This window comes from Gorilla gorilla, chromosome 14 (genome assembly GCF_029281585.2).
Source record: "Gorilla gorilla gorilla isolate KB3781 chromosome 14, NHGRI_mGorGor1-v2.1_pri, whole genome shotgun sequence".
Lineage (NCBI taxonomy): Eukaryota > Metazoa > Chordata > Mammalia > Primates > Hominidae > Gorilla > Gorilla gorilla.
The window spans coordinates 38,136,809-38,156,058 of record NC_073238.2 but is presented as its reverse complement, the minus strand read 5'-3'; the positions used below and the strand labels follow the sequence as shown (position 1 = coordinate 38,156,058).

The following is a 19,250-nucleotide window of genomic DNA, read 5'->3' as shown; positions in this document are numbered from 1 at the left end:
TCTTGATTTTCAGCTTTTTCAGCTTCCTGCTTGTTAGGATGGAGTGGTGACTTTCAACCTCCTCATGTGCAGGAGTGGAAACCTCAAGCCTGGACCACTTCCTTTTATAATTTATTTTCTCCCCTCTTTCCACGCACTCCTTTCTCTCAGTTCTTCAGTACCTCTGAACTGTTCTGTGTCTTCCTTCCCAACCCTCCCTCTGGTAGTTCAGGGGTCTGCCCTTTACCCTCTTCTCTGCCTGCATCGCCCTTCCCTAATGGCCCTGTCTCCCTCTATGGCTCTAATATCTGTACAATGAAGTTTCCTTGTTCTCCTTAGCTTTGGGTCCTGAGTGTGTGGCATCTCATGGGCACTTCACAGTCGGTTCCTCCAAAATGGAGTTTATTTTCTGTGAGCCCTCCATCGTCCTCCCATCATTGCAGCTCACCCTCCTCTCTTCTCCCACAAACACACCCAGATTCCCCTCTTCCTTTTTTGTGTTCATTGTGCCGGCTGATTCAGTGACTCTACCATCCACTTATTTGTCCAAGCCAGAAACCTGAGTGTTATTCTAGATTGTTCTGTCTTTCTCATCACCCTCCAAATCCAATCACTCACACAGTCCTGAGACGTTTGCATCTCAAAGGAAAAACACATTCATCCCTGACCCCACTGCCCTATGTCAGAGTTCACCCTCTGAAGCCTGGAAGTCTGTCCTCCTGTCAGCCCTCCCTGCCTCCTGCATTCCACCCTCCATGCTGTCCACTGTGCAGCATTCCAGAAAACATCAGATGCTCCCCTATGGCCTACAGAAGCTGTCTCCCAAATGGCATCTGTAAGCAATTCATTGAAAGTGTAGTCATAAAATATTAGAAATTCTATATATATTTATTTTTCTTTATCTCAACTTATAAAAATGTCTGCTTTTCTTTTTGCAATGTGATAAAACAATACCACATGCATATACTTTATGAGTGTACTAATAGAAGGTTGAATACTCAAAAGTTATTTTAGTGTGCATTGGTGAGGAAGCTTAGAGGCCATGGCCTATGGTGCATGGTCCCAGTTCCTCAGCTTAGTGGACCAGGCCCTCTGTTTTCTGGCCCCTGCCTGCCTTTTCCAGACTCCACTCCCATTCTTTCTGCATTTATCCCTGCATTGGTAACTGCTTCATCTTTAACCACATCCTTTCTAGAAGTTACCAGGCTATTTTATGCCATCATACTTTAGTTACACTGTCGCTTCTGCCCAGAATTCCTATTATGATTCCCATTTTCCATTCCTCATCCCAGCCCTGCCTTGCAAAGTCTGATTTTTTTTTTTTTTTTTTGAGATGGAGAGTCTTGCTCTGTCGCCCAGGCTGGAGTGCAGTGGCACAATCGCGGCTCACTCAACCTCCGCCTCCTGGGTTCAAGCAATTCTCTGCCTCAGCCTCCCGAGTAGCTGGGATTACAGGCACCCGCCACCACACCCGGCTAATTTTTGTACTTTTAGTAGAGACGGGGTTTCACCATGTTGGCCAGACTGGTCTTGAACTCCTGACCTCATGATCCACCCACCTCAGCCTCCCAAAGTGCTGGGATTATAGGCGTGAGCCACAGCACCCAGCCAATTCTTTCGTGATTCCTATCCGAGAAGCTTTCCCTAGTGCTACTCTGCACTCCACAAGTAAAGTCATCATGCTCTCCTTTGCCCTCCCATTGTGCAGTGCTCATTCGTTCATGCTTCAGCACTGTCTGTTGAGCGCCGGCTGTGTGCCCACTGCACCAGGCCCAGGATACAGTGTAGTTGGTTCACTTCTCTGCCTCTTTCAGTGCCAGCTGCTTAGACACAAAGGCTCTTCATTCTTCTCTTCCAGCACCCCGCAGGTTTGCTGACAGCATGCTTGAGTGAACGAACCAGGGAGTGAGGGCACTGGATCATGAATGTCTCTTTCAACACTAGGGTTCTGTTTAAAGAAAAATCAGTCAGAAATTAAGGTGTAAATTTGTGGATGTCCATAGCCAAAGTCTCATTTGTTGTGCAATTTATGTTCACTTACTAAACTCATTCATTTATTAGTAACTATGTTTTTATATTTTTATGTATAAATTTGTTGTGGGGACTCATTTTATGGAACGAAGTGTGCAGTTCTAGAATCACAAATAAAGCCAATTGAAAAAAAATGTATATTTTGGTAATCCTAAAAAGTAGACATATAATGAGAACCTACAATATTCTAGAGCCATTATTTTTGGCTATGGCTATATATTTTGGCTTGACTTAATGATTCCAATGTAAACATTCAAATCACGTATTTTGGATATGCTTTGGTTTATATTGGAATATATAGAACAGAAAAAGTTATTTTTGGGTGAAGAATAATTCACCTTACTAGTTATGTTGTCTTTAATTTAAGATATCTAACTATAAAACAGATAAGATCTGATTATTTATATTGCAGGCATTTTTTTCATAAATGAATATTTTACTGGATGAGAACTTTAAATTCACTTAATGTGCCTCAGGATTTTTATTCATTTAATATTTATGTATATAGGTCACAAGTTTCTAGAATATAATTCATAAGGTAAGAGTTACCATTATAACTGAAACTGATCATATTTTGCATGTAAGTATGTATAAGGAATGTATACAGTGAGCAGTTGAGACTGCTTAATTGGGTTAGTGAAAGAGTAAATAACAGGGAAGGGACAAAGGTTAGGGAATGATATATCTACCTTAATTACTGACTTATAACTAACACTAGTAATAATCAGACTGTCATTCTGAAGAAAACTGTCTGAAAACCCCTCAAATGATATAAATACACTTTTATGTTTTGAATCCTTCTTTAGCTCCAGTGATCTTAAGTATTAAATGAAAAGTTAATTGGATTTACCTTCAGAAATTGAAATAAACAAAGATGCTGTTGAACCTCTCTTCCTTCTCTTAGGTATAATATTGAGCCCAGCCTATATTGCCCGTTTTTCTCTCTTGGAGCATGCATGGAAGGCCTGAATATTTTGCTTAACAGACTGTTGGGGATTTCATTATATGCAGAGCAGCCTGCAAAAGGAGAGGTGTGGAGCGAAGATGTCCGAAAACTGGTGAGCTCCTCCTGCTCAGCCTGCAGTTGCAGGCATTTGCCTTTCGGTTGGGCAGTTGAGTCAACAGCAGTTTCAGGTTTACATCAACTTTGCCCTGATTGAGTGTGTCCCCTGCCTTATTTCTGCTTCACAAAAAAAATCCAAATTGCACTTCTGATTTAAGACACTGTATAAAGGATCCAAACATAAAACAGCAGAGTTTTCTAAAAAAGTTTTTTGGAACTTGATAGAAGGTTGAATATATATGCACCTTCATATATCCACAAATTCTATTTATAGGAAAGTTGTCCTTTACTTTGTATATACCTTCAGGGCTGTGTGTCCGTTTTGGTTAATTCCCAAATCCATTGGATAAGTGACCTTTTTTCTCTCCAACCCCCATCCCATGTTGTAGGGGCTTATATTTGCATCAGATATTAATTTACGTCCTGTGTTCTGATTTATTTAACTTCTTTGATAATAACTTCAAACCTAGCAATCATCTTTCTCCTGTGAAGGCCTACTTTATATGAGGCATGAATATTTTAAATTTTTCCTCATAGGATTTGAGGCTTTGTTGACCTGTGTGTGTCACTAAGGCTTTGTATTGTTTTGTTGTTTGATTTTTGCTAGCATGCTTACCACACTGCTTTCTTCACTATATTTTAAGAAATGTAAACAGTCTCATTGTCTCTCGGCCACGTCTTGTGAGTGGAGAGTAGGTGTGGTGGTGGGATTGAAAGGAGAGTCAGGGTGGGAGGACGTTCATCACTGCATTGATTTACTTCACTATCTGTATTACAAACTTCCAAAAAAGATAGAGATTGATAAAATGCTGAGATATAATAAAAAAAAATTAATAAGAGGAGACTGAGAGGACAAAATGCGGGTGATGAAGGGTTTCCCCAGAACTGCAGAATGTGCACTCCACCGGGGTCCAGCACTATTGTCAGTTGCGTTCACTTCTGTATCCCCAGTGTCTTGAAGAGTTCCTGGCACCAAGTAGGTGCTTAACAGATGTTTGATGAACAATAAATATATACTTGCAGGTAATTTTAAAGCACAAAATCGGGGTTCTCTTTGATAGAATCATTAAATTCTGAAAGAACAAAGAAGGCAAGTTGGAGAGTAGTGATTGAGTCTCTCCTATAAGCTATGTCTCTTGGAGAGGGGATAGATAGTAGTATTGCTGATTTTTAGCTCAAGCTGGGAGCTGCACTGTGGTGTTTTCAAATTCAAGGGTTATAATTTGCTTGGGCGTATATCACGACATTCCAGGATTTGAAGGAAAAATAATTTTGCTCCTAAAATTGTCCAGCCAGCACTTCTTCCCAGCTCTTGTGGGTGGTTAGTAAAGGTATTGTAGAGGATAGGCAGTCAGGACAAAAGGCCCTCATGAGGAGGATTTCCTCTCCTGGACACAGAATTCCTAAACCAAAATCATTCAAGAGATGGAGCAGAAGAGGATGCGGGGAAAAGAGAATCTATCTCGAGATAATGTGGGGTGTAGAATGTAATTAAAATGTCTATATGTGTGGCTGTGGATGTTTAATATACGGATTCTTGTGTTAGGGATTTTAGAGAATCAGATGGCCTCATTTACCACCAAATTAAAATTTTTTTTTCTAGGCTGTCGTTCATGAATCTGAAGGATTGTTGGGGTACATTTACTGTGATTTTTTTCAGCGAGCAGACAAACCACATCAGGTGATCCTTTCTTTATAAACTGGTCTCTCTAGAACTGATCAGCATTTCATTTGTATTGATGTGAACTTTGTATCATTTTTTAAATTCCATGGCATTTAAAAGTTACTAATGATGGTTACCAAATATATACATTTGAAATTAAGATACAATGTTAAAATTAAAAAGTTTATGGAAATAATTATATCAGTCTATATTTGTCACTTTTATCTGGGTCATGGTATTAATTATAGTAACAATGACAACTGACATTTTATGAATCCTTATTTGTGCCAAACAGTGCACTGAGTCCATTATACACATCAACCTTTTAATGTTCACCTCACCCTTTTGACTAGTTACTCACATTAGGAGGAAACTGAAGCCACAGAGGTTAAGCTACTTGGCCAGAAGTGCTAGGACTTGAAGGCATACATCCTGAGCAGATCCCCAACTTTTAACTCTTTTCCATACTCGACAATGAACCTATTCTAAAACTGCAGAAGATATTCCATGTGGAAACCTTACCAACCACCAAGTAGCTCCTTATGTGGAAGACTTGAGGCAGCTCATCTCCTTTTCTTTAGCATTAGCCGACTTTGACAGCCAGTCAGCTTTAGCAGTTTCATGTAGCTTGATAGGAAATGTCAAGAGTTTAGGTTATAAGTTATAACAGAAATAATGTACCTTATGTTTGAATAGTGATTCACAATTTCCAAAGCACAGATTTTAACAGATGTGAGCTTATGAATTCTGGACAGCCACTGTGGGATTTGACAAGGAAGCATTTTAGAGATGAGGCTTGCAGAAGCAAATTATTTTCCAAGATGATTTGTCTAGTAGGTGTGAAAGGTAGGAACAGGGTGCAGGTCACCAGACTCTGAGGCCAGTGTTCTTCCTCTTTGCTTAAATGGGTGGGTGGTGGAGACTCAACTTTAGTGATTAGGAGCCCTGGCTCCTAATAGTCAGCCTGGGTTCAGATCCAAGGTGTGGCAATTCTAGCTAGGTGTCCTTGGACATGTTATTTAATAATCCTAAGACTAGTTTTAGTTTTATCATCTGAAAAGTGAGATACCTGCTACATAGGGTTGTTGTGGAGAATAAGTGATACAGTGTATGTGAGTCTCAGTGTAGTGCCTGTTTCAGAGTAAGTTATTCTGGCTACGGATCCCTTGCTTTACACTAGTTTAGATCCCATCTCGTTCAAGTGATAAAAGTCAAGAGAGGCTGGGCGCGGTGGCTCATGCCTGTAATCCCAGAACTTTAGGAGGCTGAGGCTGGCAGATCACTTCAGCCCAGGAGTTCAAGACCAGCCCTGGCAACATAGTAAGACTCCATCTGTACAAAAAAAAATCTAAAAATTTAGCTGGGTGTGGTGGAGCACTCCCGTAGTCCCAGCCAATCAGTAGGCCAAAGCAGGAGGATGGCTTGAGCCCAGGAGGTCCAGGCTGCAGTGAACTGTGATCACAACACTGCACTCCATCCTGGGCAACAGAGCAAGACCCTATCTTAAAAAAAGAAAAAGAAATAGCCAAGAGACATGGAAGTACCTACTAGTTCATTACCTGACACACAGTAGGGACTCAGAATAAATGTTAGTGTCCCTTCGTAAGTTCTTTGCTGACTTTGTTTCCAGCTTCTGGCACAGCATCATTTCAATGCATGTTTTGGGACCAAAGTAATGAGTTAATCCATAGAAACTGAATGTGTTCTTGATGTTTTAAAAAATTAAAATTTTAGCAGAATAAAAAATGTCAAGAAAAGGTGTATATATGTAAATAGATAGAATAAGAATATAATTAAGTTAAAGTTTGCACTCACACATTTTTGGTGAAATTTTATATTCATTAAGACTGTTTTACTCTTCACATTACCAAATACTTTCTTTTCCTTTTATGTTTTCTGATTCTTAAAGGATTGCCATTTCACTATCCGTGGAGGCAGACTAAAGGAAGATGGAGACTATCAACTCCCAGTTGTAGTTCTTATGCTGAATCTTCCCCGTTCCTCAAGGAGTTCTCCAACTTTGCTAACTCCTGGCATGATGGAAAATCTTTTCCATGAAATGGGACATGCCATGCATTCAATGCTAGGACGTACTCGTTACCAACACGTCACTGGTGAGCCATGAGGAGGGCTTTAATTTACTACAGTCCTTTACAAACATACATTTTCTTTAAATTGGGAAAGGGGCTTTTTATTTGGAAAATGTGATCATTTTACCGTGTCCTGTGGTCTTTATCTCAGATTGCCTCATCCTGCCCTCCCCATGGTTGTGCAGCCTGATCTTCCATGCTTTTTTCCATGCTTGCTAACAGCTTTCACCAGGGAATAATCTCAGTTGTCTTTCAAGTTTGTCCCTTTTTACATTTTACAGTGTTTTATATTGAATTTAAGTTTGTGGCTATGTGTGTGTGAATAAAAACGTATCTCCTTAATACCTACCACAGAATTAATAAGTAAGTGAATGAATGGTCTCTCTTTATATTCAAAATCAGAAAACAAAATAAAGCATGCTTAAAAAGTTTGATGAAGTCCTTTTAATTTTTCATATACTTTCCCCTGTATAAAATCATAGTTCTGCTTTGTAGTTTTTATGCTGCTATGTGGCTATATTTTGTGATATTACAGACTTCCTTCTTCATTGTCTTATCCTTAAGTCTTAAGCTCCCTATCACATATGGTCAGCATTAGACCACTAGTGAATTGTTGGCATCCAGCATTTGTTAACTAACTTTACACACAGTATTTTGGACAAGGAGAAGGTATTGAAAAGACTGTAGGTGGGCTGAACACAATCATTAAATGTCATCTAAATTTCTTACAGGATTTGTTACTTTAAGTAATTTTGAGTTTAAAATATTTCTTTTCCTCAATGAGAATTGACTTTGTTACAAAAAGCAATAAATGGATAAAATAAAGTACTTGTAAAACAAAGGAAGGATAAAAGTATTAGGTAATGGAATTTAGTGAATTAAATACAAACGCTATATTAATATTAGAAATGTTTTAATCTGTTTCATGTATAGCCAGCATAGCTGAAGACAGGTTTGTTTGTAAAAGGTGTGAGCCATTGCTTTATAAGGTGTTTTAGCAGCTGTGCAAATATTTTGTTTTAATTTTGATATAAAGGAAAATATATAGGATTATAATAAACTTTTCTGCAAATATGTACAATAAATTTATAGAAGAAAAATATTGATTTAATGAATTAAAACTTACAGTTCATCAGAAGTACAAATAAAAGTTTTAAAGGGTACATAAAAAGTAAGATAAATATATTGATTTGATTCATGCCAACTTTTTTTTTTTTTTCTTGTTTTAGGGACCAGGTGCCCTACTGATTTTGCTGAGGTTCCTTCTATTCTGATGGAGTACTTTGCAAATGATTATCGAGTAGTTAACCAATTTGCCAGACATTATCAGACTGGACAGGTAGGAACAGTAATATTGTCGTCTTGTCCTTTGGGTTGTGATAGTTGGCGTTTATGACATCCTGGATAAATTGAACTCTTCTTGCTTTTCAGAACTCACCCTCTGTTATTAACAAACCTTTTATTGCTTCTTTTTTTCCTGATTCCCTATCTTTTCTTTTGCCAGCCTATTAAATCATAGTCCTAGCATATAGTCATGTGTTGAAAAATAGCTACCCTTTATTATATGCCTGGTAATCTACCATTTAGTCCTCATAACCACCCCATAAGGAAAGCACTTTATCCCCATTTTCCAGATGAAGAAACAAGCTCTGTAGTAGAATAGGCATTCGAGCCTGTCTCACTTCTAAAAAGCCTTTGCTTCTGAATATTTATTCTCTTGGTCTGAATTTTTATGTTGTCTCATTAAACTGAATCCAGTGCCATATTTTGCCAGTATGCTTAGCATCTCTGTGATGTTTAGTCTGAAAAGTCCTTAATTTTAAGGCTTAAATTTCAATGATGCATTCTAATATTAAAGATTTTTAAATTAAAGTGTGAGGTACCTTACACTAAGTTAGCTGTAAATTGTCAACATTGTGCTGTTTACTGTCCATGTGTACATTGGAAGATGCGTTCTTTCCCTTCCCTCGAATTCTGATTATACTAGAACTGTATTACGTGAGGTGATGTTTTTCCCCCTCAGACTGTATGTACTCCCGGTACAAATGTAAATTGTATTCATCTGTGAATCCTTAGCACCTAGAATAAAAAAAAAGCACTGAAAGAAATTAAATGAGGGGACGAATAGAATTAGAAACAGAAGGACCTTAACCACCTTTATTTGTGACTCTTCTTCTCATTATGTCTCCAGATGTGTAATATTATTTGGTCATTTCTTTTTTTTTTTTTTGGACTTGATTTTATCTGTAGAATAATCAGTGATCTTCTGGCTGGCACAGTGGCTCATGCCTGTAATCCCAGCACTTTGGGAGGCTGAGGCAGGTGGATCACTTGAGCTTGGGAGTTCGAGACCAGCCTGGGCTACATTGTGAAACCCTGTCTCTACTAAAAATGCAAAAGTTAGCCAGGCGCGGTGGCACATGCTTGTAGTCACAGCTACTCAGGAGGCTGAGGCAGGAGAATCACTTGAACCTGGGAGGCAGAGGTTGCAGTGAGCCGACATTGTGCCACTGCACTCCAGTCTGGGCAACAGAGTGAGACTGTTAAAAAAAAAAAAAAAAAAAAGAATAATGGTTGATATTCTGGATAAGTAATCTGAGTGACTCTTCAACATAATATATTTCAGTTATTAAGGTGGCAGATTTGTGATCCAATTAACTACCCATCCATTAATCTACAAAGAATTGTTCTGGGAATTATGTAGACTTGGCCAATAACATAGAGAGGCATACCCTACCACGTGATAGCATAATCCATCTATGGCCGTGTATTTTGGGGACTGGGAATGATTAGGAGTTCAGTGATTGCTCCCTGCCTGAGGTGCCTTAGAGCCCTGTGCACAGGCAGGGCCACAAGGGCCCTGGGGGAACTGGGGAGGCTGGGGAGGAGAAGTGCAGGAGGAAGGAGGTCTGGGAAAAAGAGAAGCGGCATTCGCCAGTCAGCTCTCAGCAGTACTCATCTGTTCCACTAAAATACATTTATTGAGGACATAGGACAGAGAGGCCCTTCAGTCAGAAAACACTTGCTGAGTTTTAATATTTACCAGTCTGCATTCTCAGCATCCAAGAAACAGCCAAGAATAAGTCAGGCAACATCCCATTGCTAGCGGTCTATAATTCCTAGGGGAACTGAGACAGAGCCTGGCTAGGGTGTTACCGCCCGAAGGCAAAGCCCAGGAGAGGGGAGGAGCAACCTCTAGACTGCTGGGGAGGCCTGGCCAGGAGCTGGGAGCTAAAGGCTGAGGAGAAGTTAGACAGGGAAAAACACGGGCATGTGGGTTTGGTCTTCTGCTGCTGGAGCAGCAGCCAGTAAAGGCTTTCAGGCGGGAATCAAATTTTTACTTCAAGAAAATCACCCTGGTGTCAGGGAGGAAGCGGATTGCAGGGGGTTGCGGATAGAGCCTGAGAGGCTTGCTGGAGAGGCAGGCTCCGGCTCCGGGGGCTCGGCCCCTCTCCCCTCATCCCGGGCGCGCGGCCTCTCTCTACCCGCCCTTGCTGGGTGGCCTCAGCTCTGGCGCCCCAGCAACCCGCAGACAAGTACACGGCTGGTGAAGGGGTCAGGGTGGGAGGCAGGCGACAGCAAAGGGGCATCCTGCTTCCGAGGGTTCCGCAGGGTCAGGCCAAGGGAGGCGCCACTTACTGTGGGAGACGTGGGGAGCATCACTGCCGCCAGGAGGGGTTTCTGCGAGTTTGAGGAGTCTGAGGTTTCGGAGGTGGCCGCTGCCAAAGTGAGAGGGCGTGGTGCAGGGCTGGGGAAAGAGGGTCTGGCGAGGGGCGCGAACACAGGGCGTGGGAGGACACACACGCGGGGGTGACTACACGAAAGGACCGGGAGCCTTGCACAGTAGTCATTTTTTTAAAAGTAAAATCTGGAGTGGAAATTTACCACAAATACAAATATCAAATTTTTTAAAATTGCCATCTACTTATAGAACAACCAGGAGCAAAGAAAGGCTGGAGTCACTGCTCCAAGTGTGATGTAAGGTGCAAAAAGAGAGAGCTTCTCAATGCCTGTATTCTTATTAAATTATTCTGTAAGACGATGCATTGTTGAACTAGATGCAAGAAAACAAGAGTACACCCAAAATCTAATCCAAGATAGATGAGATAGGAAGAAAGCACTAAGCTGCTTTGAATTAATTCAAGTTTCAGACACAGAAGACGGATCCAGTGCCCTTAAGGGACTTACAGACATAGTCTCTAAAGAATCTAAAATTTTGTGATTCTCATGGAGAATGGAAAGCGTGCCCAAAGGCAAGAGACACGTAAATGCTTTGAGCTTCACAAGGGCTTGCCTCTTCTTGTCACTAATGAAGGCACCAAGGAGGTTTATTTTATTTTATTTATTTTTTTTTAATTTTAAGTGCAGTCCTAGCCTTAAGGATAAGAAGTTAATTCTCTAAAATCCAAGTCTTTGTAAATAAATGGCATTTAATCTCACAAGGAAAAAATAACAGGGTTGCATGTTTATGCCTAATTTTCTATCCTGCTGCCTTTCAGGAAAGGATTTTTTTAACATTATGAAATATATTCCAGAGAGGTCTCAGGTAGAGGATAATCAGTGGCTTATTAACACCTACAGGTATTTTATCAGAACTATATCATAGCATAGTCAATGAATTCCTTGTGGTGGAAGAATTAGAAGTATGCTTATCAGATTTGCAGGTGTCATGCAGCTGTCAGAGATAGCAGATACCAGAGGTGCACATTCAAGATTCAGAACGTCTTGACAAGCTACAACATCAAAGCCAAAGTAGAATTTATTGTAAATTAATCTTGAAATCAATACCACAGGTATAGAAGGAGTACAAACTTGGTTGCAGTTCAGGTGTTTAGACATAATAAACTCAACATGGATCAACAGTCTGATGGGTTTTCCCATAAATCTCCATCAATTTTAGGCTACCTTAGTGGAGCTGTGGTGCCTAAGGACCCAGAGGTCATTGTTTCTCTTCTCAGTGCTTGTAGATTTTTACCTTCCGTGTAACTTCTTCGCTGTTGCTCCAAATTAGCACAGAATTATATATAGGTGGCCTCATTCTCCTGGAAGCATGATTCTTGTCCTTCCTAAACCTTTCTAAGATGCAACTTTCTTTTTTTTAATGTTTTGATCATTCTCTGAAAGTGGGATCCCCTTGTTATTTACCTATTTATATTTAATAGCTATATTAGTCTGTTCTCTGTTCCTTATAAGAGAATACCTGAAAATGGATAATTTCTAAAGAAAAGGAATCTATTTTTTACAGTTATGGAGGCTGAGAAGTCCAAGGTCGAGGGGCCGTATCTGATGAGCGCCTTCCTACTTGTGGGGACTCTGCAGAGTCCCAAGGTGGCTCAGGGCCTCACATGGCGAGGGACTGAGTGTGCTCACATGCTAGCTCAGGTCTCTCGTCCTCTTCTTATAAAGCCACCAGTCCCACTCCCATGATAATCTCTTAATCCATTATAATCAATGGATGAATTAATCCATTTATGAGGGCAGAGCCCTCATGACCCAGTGATCTCTCAATACTGCCTGGTGAAGGGGTATTTAAGCCCCATTGGGGCTTAAATTTCAACATGGGTTTTGGAGGGGCCAGATACTCAAGCTATAGCAGTGGCATAGTGTGCTCTCTCCCCAGATCTGTCATAAAATCACAGTGGCTCTTTACAAATATTGGGTTCTTAGATTCAAGGAAAGAAGACAGTCTAAGCCCCTATACCCAGCATTGAAAATGCTAAGCACCTTCACCGTGCAGTCTTAATAGCCTGCCCCTTGACCTCTGCTGTGGTTAGAATATGGTTTGCTCCACCAAAACTTATGTTAAAACTTGGTCCCCAACATGGTGGTATTGGTAGGTGGTGCATTTGAGATGTGATTAGGTCCTTTAGATGGAGTAATAGCTCTCTCTGGAGGCTGGGTTCTCTCTGGAATGGATTAGTTCTCATGGGAACAGATCAGTTCCCACGAGAGCAGGTTGTTATGAAGCGAGGTTGCCTCTTGTATTTTGCTCTTTACATATGCATCAGGTTCCCCTTCCATTTCTCTGCCATGCTTTGATGCAGCACAAGGCTCTCACCAGAAGCTGCCAGATGTGTTGCCCAGTCTTGAAGTTCCTAGCCTACAGAATTGTAAGCTACATAAGCTTCTGTTCTTTATAATTTACCCAGTCTCAGATATTCTGTTATAGCAACACAAAATGCAGTAAGGCAATTCCCATCCCCACCCACCCCCCCACCCTCATGGGGAAGCTAGGCTGTCCCCGACGCCCAGATCATTTGGGTACTCAGAGTTTTCCTCTTCTTTCTCTCACTGTCCCCAGATCCTGATTCCTAATGGAGGCAGGATCTATTTGTCTGTGCCCTAGATTTGCAATTTCTTCACATCAGGTTTTAGGTAAATTTCTGAAAATGAGCAAAAATCCGATACTTTTACCTTTCCTTTGCATTTCTAAGGTTCTGTTCCCATCCCACTTTCTCAGACTGAATTTTCCCCAGATGTGTGAATATATGTGTCCTAATTGACTTAGCCCAGCCCCTGAGTAGTCCAGATGCTTGGTTGCCCACCCTTTCCCCTGCTTCACAGTAGCTGCCTCTGTTCCCTTTTGTCCTCAATTCCTCGGTTTCCAACTAACTCCTCCACCCCTACAGAAACTGCCACTATCTTTATCTTTACCCACAATATCCCTTTGTCCTTAGCATATTGCCTGGAGCTGGGCTGCCAGTCCCAGCGTGTTTGATCAATTTCTGAGGTCCTGTTTTACAGTGATGCTGATGAACTAGAAACCATCCTGAGGGGTGGCTACTGCTTATTTGTAAAATTGGAAGCCACTTCACATTAGGAGGGGTTTAAGAAAAGACATTTTTAGACTAGAAAAATGAAACTCAAGTCTTTCATATACCATTTGAAGGATACCATGTAAAGGAAGAAAGTCATTCCAGGAAAAAACAGTATTACTAGGAATAGTGGAAGGGAATTATAAGGAGGCTCATTTCAGTTCAGGAGATTCTTCTCATAAATGATTAGAGCAGAAAGAGATGCCTCTCCAAGTAATGAATTTCTCTTTTATTTAATATTTAATGTTATAACACAGTATTTGTAGAAAGAACAGCTATGAAGCCATTCTCCAACCTAAGAAGTAAAACATTACCACATGCTCTTCTCTGAACCCATCTCTGCCCCACTTGCCTCCCAGAGGAAAGCATAGTGCTCAATTCTTATCATTTTTTGGCCACATTATTTATTCCTAAGAAGTGTGGTGTTTAGTTTTTTGAACTTTACAAAAATGGTATTTTACTGTTTATAATCTTCTGTTATTTAAAATATATATATTTTATGCCTAAGATTAATCTGCGTTGCATGTAGCTGCAGTATATTTATTTCAATTGCAGATAATATTCCATCATTTATATACTCATTCTCCTGTCATGGAGCACACGTGGAGCACACAGGTTCTTCCGGGTTTTTGCTAGTTCATGTGCTACTGCTGTGAACATTTTTATACTTTCTTCTGTATATCCATGTATAAGATTAGAACTGCTGGATTTGTAAGGGGTGCTTGTCTTTAAGTTTATGAGATAATGCCAAATTGTTTTTCAAAATGTTTCTGCTAATTTATACTCCTCTCAGCAATGGTTTCTATCGTGCAACATCCTCATTGACTTTTAATTTTGTCAAAAGTTTTAATTTTGCCCATTTTGTGATTATAAAATGAAATGCTATTGTGGTCTTAATTAGCAGCAGTGTTCTCTGATTACTTTTAAGGTCTTAATTAGCAGCAGTGTTCTCTGATTACTTTTAAGGTTTTTTATTTATTTATTTTCTGTTTTGTTTTGTCTTGTTTAGAAATAAGGTCTTGCTAGGTTGCCCAGGCTGGCCCCTCAAACTCCTGGGTTCAAGCAGTCCTCCTGCCTCAGCCACCCAAGTAGCTGGGACTACAGTCATGTGCCACTACACCTGGCTTATTTTTCGTTTTTGTTTTCTGTCAGATGTCTTTTTGTCTCATGCTCATTTTCCTACTTGGAAATTTGTCTTTTTCTTACTGATTTTCAGAAATTCTTGGTAGTTGAAATAATAATCCTTTTTAGGCATATGTCTTGTCTCAGTTTATGGCTTGTGTTTTCACTTTCCTTTTAATATTGTTGGATTTATCAATCTTGTCTTTATAGTTAATAGTTTTTATATTTTTTTTCTTTTTTTGAGACAGAGTCTTGCTCTTTTCGCCCAGGCTTACAGGCATGCCACCATGCCCAGCCAATTTTTATGTTTTTTATAGAGACAGGATCTCACTGTGTTTCCCAGGCTGGTCTCAAACTCCTGGCCTCAAGCAATCTTCCCACCTCAGCCTCCCAAAGTTTTGGGATTACAGGCGTGAGCCACCATACCCAGCCTCTTCAGTTTTCTTCTAAACATTTTAATGCTTTCTTTTCTCTTTCAATTTTTAATCAAGTTGGAAATTCTTTCTGGGTTTGGCATAAGACGGGAATCCATTTTACTTTCTTCCCTGTGAGTAACAAACTGTCGTAGCACCATTTAGTGAGTAATTTACCCTTTCTTCAGTGCCATTACTCATGTACATGCAATTGTCAGTTTGTGGGATTCTTCTTTCATTCCATTGTTTAAGCTGTCTGTCCTAATATCAAGGCCATGCTGTCTGTATTACTAGAGCTTTGGAATAAGTTATAGTAATAAGCTTACTATTATTAATAAGTAATAATAAGCCTTGATATCTGGAAGGATAGGGCTTCCTCGATTTGTTCTTCAAAATTTCTTGTCTGCTCTTGGACCTTTGTATTCTTTCATATACATTTTAGAATCAGGTTATCTAATTTTTGAAAAATTCTGGTAAGAGTTTGATTGGGATTACATTAAATTTCTAGGCCAATTTGGAGAGAACTGATATCTCTGAATATTGAATCTTTGAATCCATGAATATGGCATATCTCTCCATTTCTTGGGTCTTTTCAAAAGTCTTTGAATACAGTTTTAAAATTTTCTTCCAGGGCCTTGGTCAGCTTTTGTTGGGCTTCCTCCTGGATGCCCTACCTTTTTGATGCTATAAGCAGTATATATATTCAGATTGTTTGTTACTGGTGTTTAAAAATGCTGTTTGTCCGTTTTTGTATAGTGCTCTTGTTTACAGCAGCTTTGCTAAACTTTCTTATTAATTCATAGAATTTGTCTATAGACTTTTACAAGCTTTTTTAACCAGATAATTACTTCTGCTAAAAATAATGACAGCTTTATTTTTCCTTTCCAACCATGTATCTTTTCTGTTTACCTTGTTCTACTCCACTTATGAGAGCCTCCTTAATGTTGAGTAAAAGCCGGGGTATGGGCATTACTGCCTTGATCCTGGTGTTTAAAGGAAATGTTTTTAATATGTCACTGTAAAGAAAGATGTTTGTTATAGGTTTGTTGGAGATGTCAGGAAAAGGAAATTCCTTTCTATGTCCAGTTTGCTACTATTTTTTTAAATCATTAATGGGTATTGCATTTTATCATAGTTTTTTCCTGCATCTTTTGAGCTGTCAGATTGTTCTTCACCTTTAATCTGTTAATGTAGTGAATGTTAATGTTAAACATTAGGCCACCTTTGCATTTCAGGATTAAGCCACCTTGGTCCTAAATAATAGTTATTTTTTAATGCAGAGCTGGCTTTAGTTTGCTAATTATTTTATTTATTTATTTTTTTGAGACAGAGTCTCCCTCCACCACCCAGGCTGGAGTGCAGTGGCGCAGTCTCTGCTCACTGCAACTTCCACCTCCTGGGTTCAAGTGATTCTCCCACCTCAGCCTCCTGAGTAGCTGGGATTACAGCATGTGCCACCACACATGGCTAATTTTTGTAATTTTAGTAGAGGTGGGGTTTTACCATGTTGGCCAGGCTGGCCTTGAGCTCCTGAGCCCAGTTGATCCACCCACCTCATAGTTTGCTAGTTTACTAATATTTTTATATTCTTGATTTTTGCATTTATGTTTATGAGAGAGGGATTGCTTATGATTTTTCTTTGTCATTATTTGCTGGTGTTCACTTAAATATATACTATTTCATAAAATGAGTTGGTGAGTATTTCTTTTTCTTTTCTTCACAAGCATTTATTTATAACATTGTTATCATTTGTTCTTTAAAACTGTCGGAATTCATCTATGAAACCATTCGGGGTCTGTTGTTTTCTCTGTGGGAAGATTTTTTAAATGACTGAATCCTTAATAGTCATAAGCCTCTTTGGGCTTTCTTTTCTTCTCAGATAAACTTTGCTAAGTTGTAATTTTCTAGACATTTATCAATTTGAGCCAAGTTCTTCAGCTTATTCACATAAAGTTACTTATAGCATTCTTTTATCCTTCAAATTCTGCTATAATTGTATCCTTTTTAATTTCTAATTCTGTTTTCTCATTTTTTTCTCTCTGTTAATCTTGGCAGAATTTTGTCTACTTTATCAGTGTAATCTTCTCTCAGTGTCTAAGCAGGATTGGTTCCTGGGCCACTACTCCCTGCCAACGTGGCTACCAAAATCCTTGGATGCTCAAGTCCCTTTTATGAAAGGGTGTAGTATTTGCATATAACCTATGTACATCCTGCTGTATACTTTAAATCATCTCTAGATTACTTATAATACCTAACACAATGTAAACGCTATATAAATAGATGCTGTATTGTTTAGGGAATAATGACAAGAAAAAAGTCTGTACATGTTTGATACAGATGCAGTTTTTTTTCCAAATATTTTTGAGTCATGGTTGATTGAATCCATGAATGTGCAACCCTCAGATATGGAGGGCTGACTGTATTTTCAAAGAACCAATGCAAACTTTGTTTATCCTATTTTGTTTGTTTCAGTTCGTTACTTCCTACTTTTATTATTACTCTCTCCTTCCTCCATCCTTGTTTTTTTCTTCTGATTTCATAGGCATTTATCTAATTAGGTTTCTGTTTTATTTAACATAAGCATTTAAATTTTAATGCTTTAAATATTAAATGATGTGATGAAATGTTTTAGCTGAATTCTGTGATTTTAATACAAAATATTTTTAAAGTTGCTAATTTCCATTGTAATTTCCTCCTTAAGCAAATACTTGTTTAGAGCTATAGTTTAAAAGTTTTAAACCTTTGCAGGGGAGTTATTTATCTTTTTGTTTCTGATATCTAATTAATTGGTCTATCTGGTATTGATTCTTTGCAGTTTGTTAATATTTATTTTATGGCTTCATGTGTCATCAGTTTTTTAGAAATGTTCCATCTGTGCTTGAGTACATTGTATATTTATAATTGTTGGGTCTGCGGTTTCATACTAGTCTGGTAAGTCAACCTTTTAATTGTATTGTTTAGATCTTTGATATAACTAATTTTTTGATATAGCAAAAATTTAGAGGTATAAGTCTTCTACTGTGAGAATGATAGATATATAATTTCCCCTTAGTTCTATCCATTTTTGCTCTCTATATTTTGAGAATATTTTATTAGATGCATAAAAGCATAGTTTCCCCAATGAACAATTCCTTTCTTCCTTATGTGTTATCCTCTTAATCTTTATATGTTTCTTGTTTTAAAATCTTTTTTTTTCCTGGTAATTTTGCAACCCCAGCTACATTACTAATCACCAAATATAGCCAATTGATTTTTGAGAGAACCTGTTATTTTTTGTATAGTTTTGTCCATTAGCCACTACACTAAAATGTTTGCTGCTCTAGTTGTCTTTCTCACTGAATATTTTTAAAGCAATGTTAGAGAAGTTAATACTCACTCTCATAATTTTTTCTTATTTAGTCCTTTCTGGCAGTCTGTGAAGTTGACGGTTGGTACCTAGTTGTCCACACTGTATGGACTAACTGCCTGGCTACCTTAGACTCAGCCAGGGTAGGTAATTTTCCAAAGATCACACAATAATAATGAGGGGGGCAATAGATCTATTAGTTTCACCTTAGAATTTCCTTAAAGTTCAGTTAAAGTTGATCAAGTCAGTATTATAACATTGTGAGTATTTTCTTTTTCCAGTATTTTCTCGTTAAAAATTCCTCAATATGTATCGCCTAAACTTCTGACAATGTGTCTCACAAAATGGAAGCCCCATATGTACTTTAAGTGTTATTTTTAGAACAGTAACATTCTAGTGCTTTTCTGTCCTGCATCATTGTAAGATTTAGTTTCTCGCCTTAGTTTGTGAAAGTCAGCCCAAGGCTAAAATTGCTTAAGTTCTGTCTTCAAGGAGACATACATACTTGTAATAAATCTTCTCCTGTCATCTTCTTTCAAGAGATGTGAAAAAGAATCGAAGGTAAACGTGACAGTGCAACTAGCATTAGATTAACTTTGGCAGATTTAGGTTGTTTTGGAACTTTTCTTACTTTCAGTGTTAATGCTTCTCAATTATGTCTAGACAAGAGCACTGAACAGGGAAGTAGAGATGGATCTGAGCCCGGCCCCACCACCATACACAGCTGA

At 38.9% G+C, this 19,250-nt stretch overlaps 1 protein-coding gene across 4 annotated transcripts in view; it reads left to right on the top strand.

The window, feature by feature from the left end:
- Positions 1 to 19,250, top strand: part of MIPEP (mitochondrial intermediate peptidase) — a 160,382-nt gene that overhangs the window by 45,122 nt on the left and 96,010 nt on the right. For 2 of the 4 annotated variants that reach the window (XR_008670783.2, XM_019039912.3), the window contains exons 11-15: positions 2,915 to 3,068; positions 4,677 to 4,754; positions 6,646 to 6,850; positions 8,056 to 8,165; positions 18,576 to 18,665. Coding sequence is in view for 2 of the 4 variants with exons in the window: in XM_019039912.3 (XP_018895457.1) it covers positions 2,915 to 3,068; positions 4,677 to 4,754; positions 6,646 to 6,850; positions 8,056 to 8,165; positions 18,576 to 18,665 (637 nt within the window). In the remaining 2 variants the exon portion in view is untranslated. The remainder of the gene's footprint in view (positions 1 to 2,914; positions 3,069 to 4,676; positions 4,755 to 6,645; positions 6,851 to 8,055; positions 8,166 to 18,575; positions 18,666 to 19,250) is intronic. The other 2 variants (XR_008670784.2, XM_004054258.4) reach the window with 1 other exon arrangement.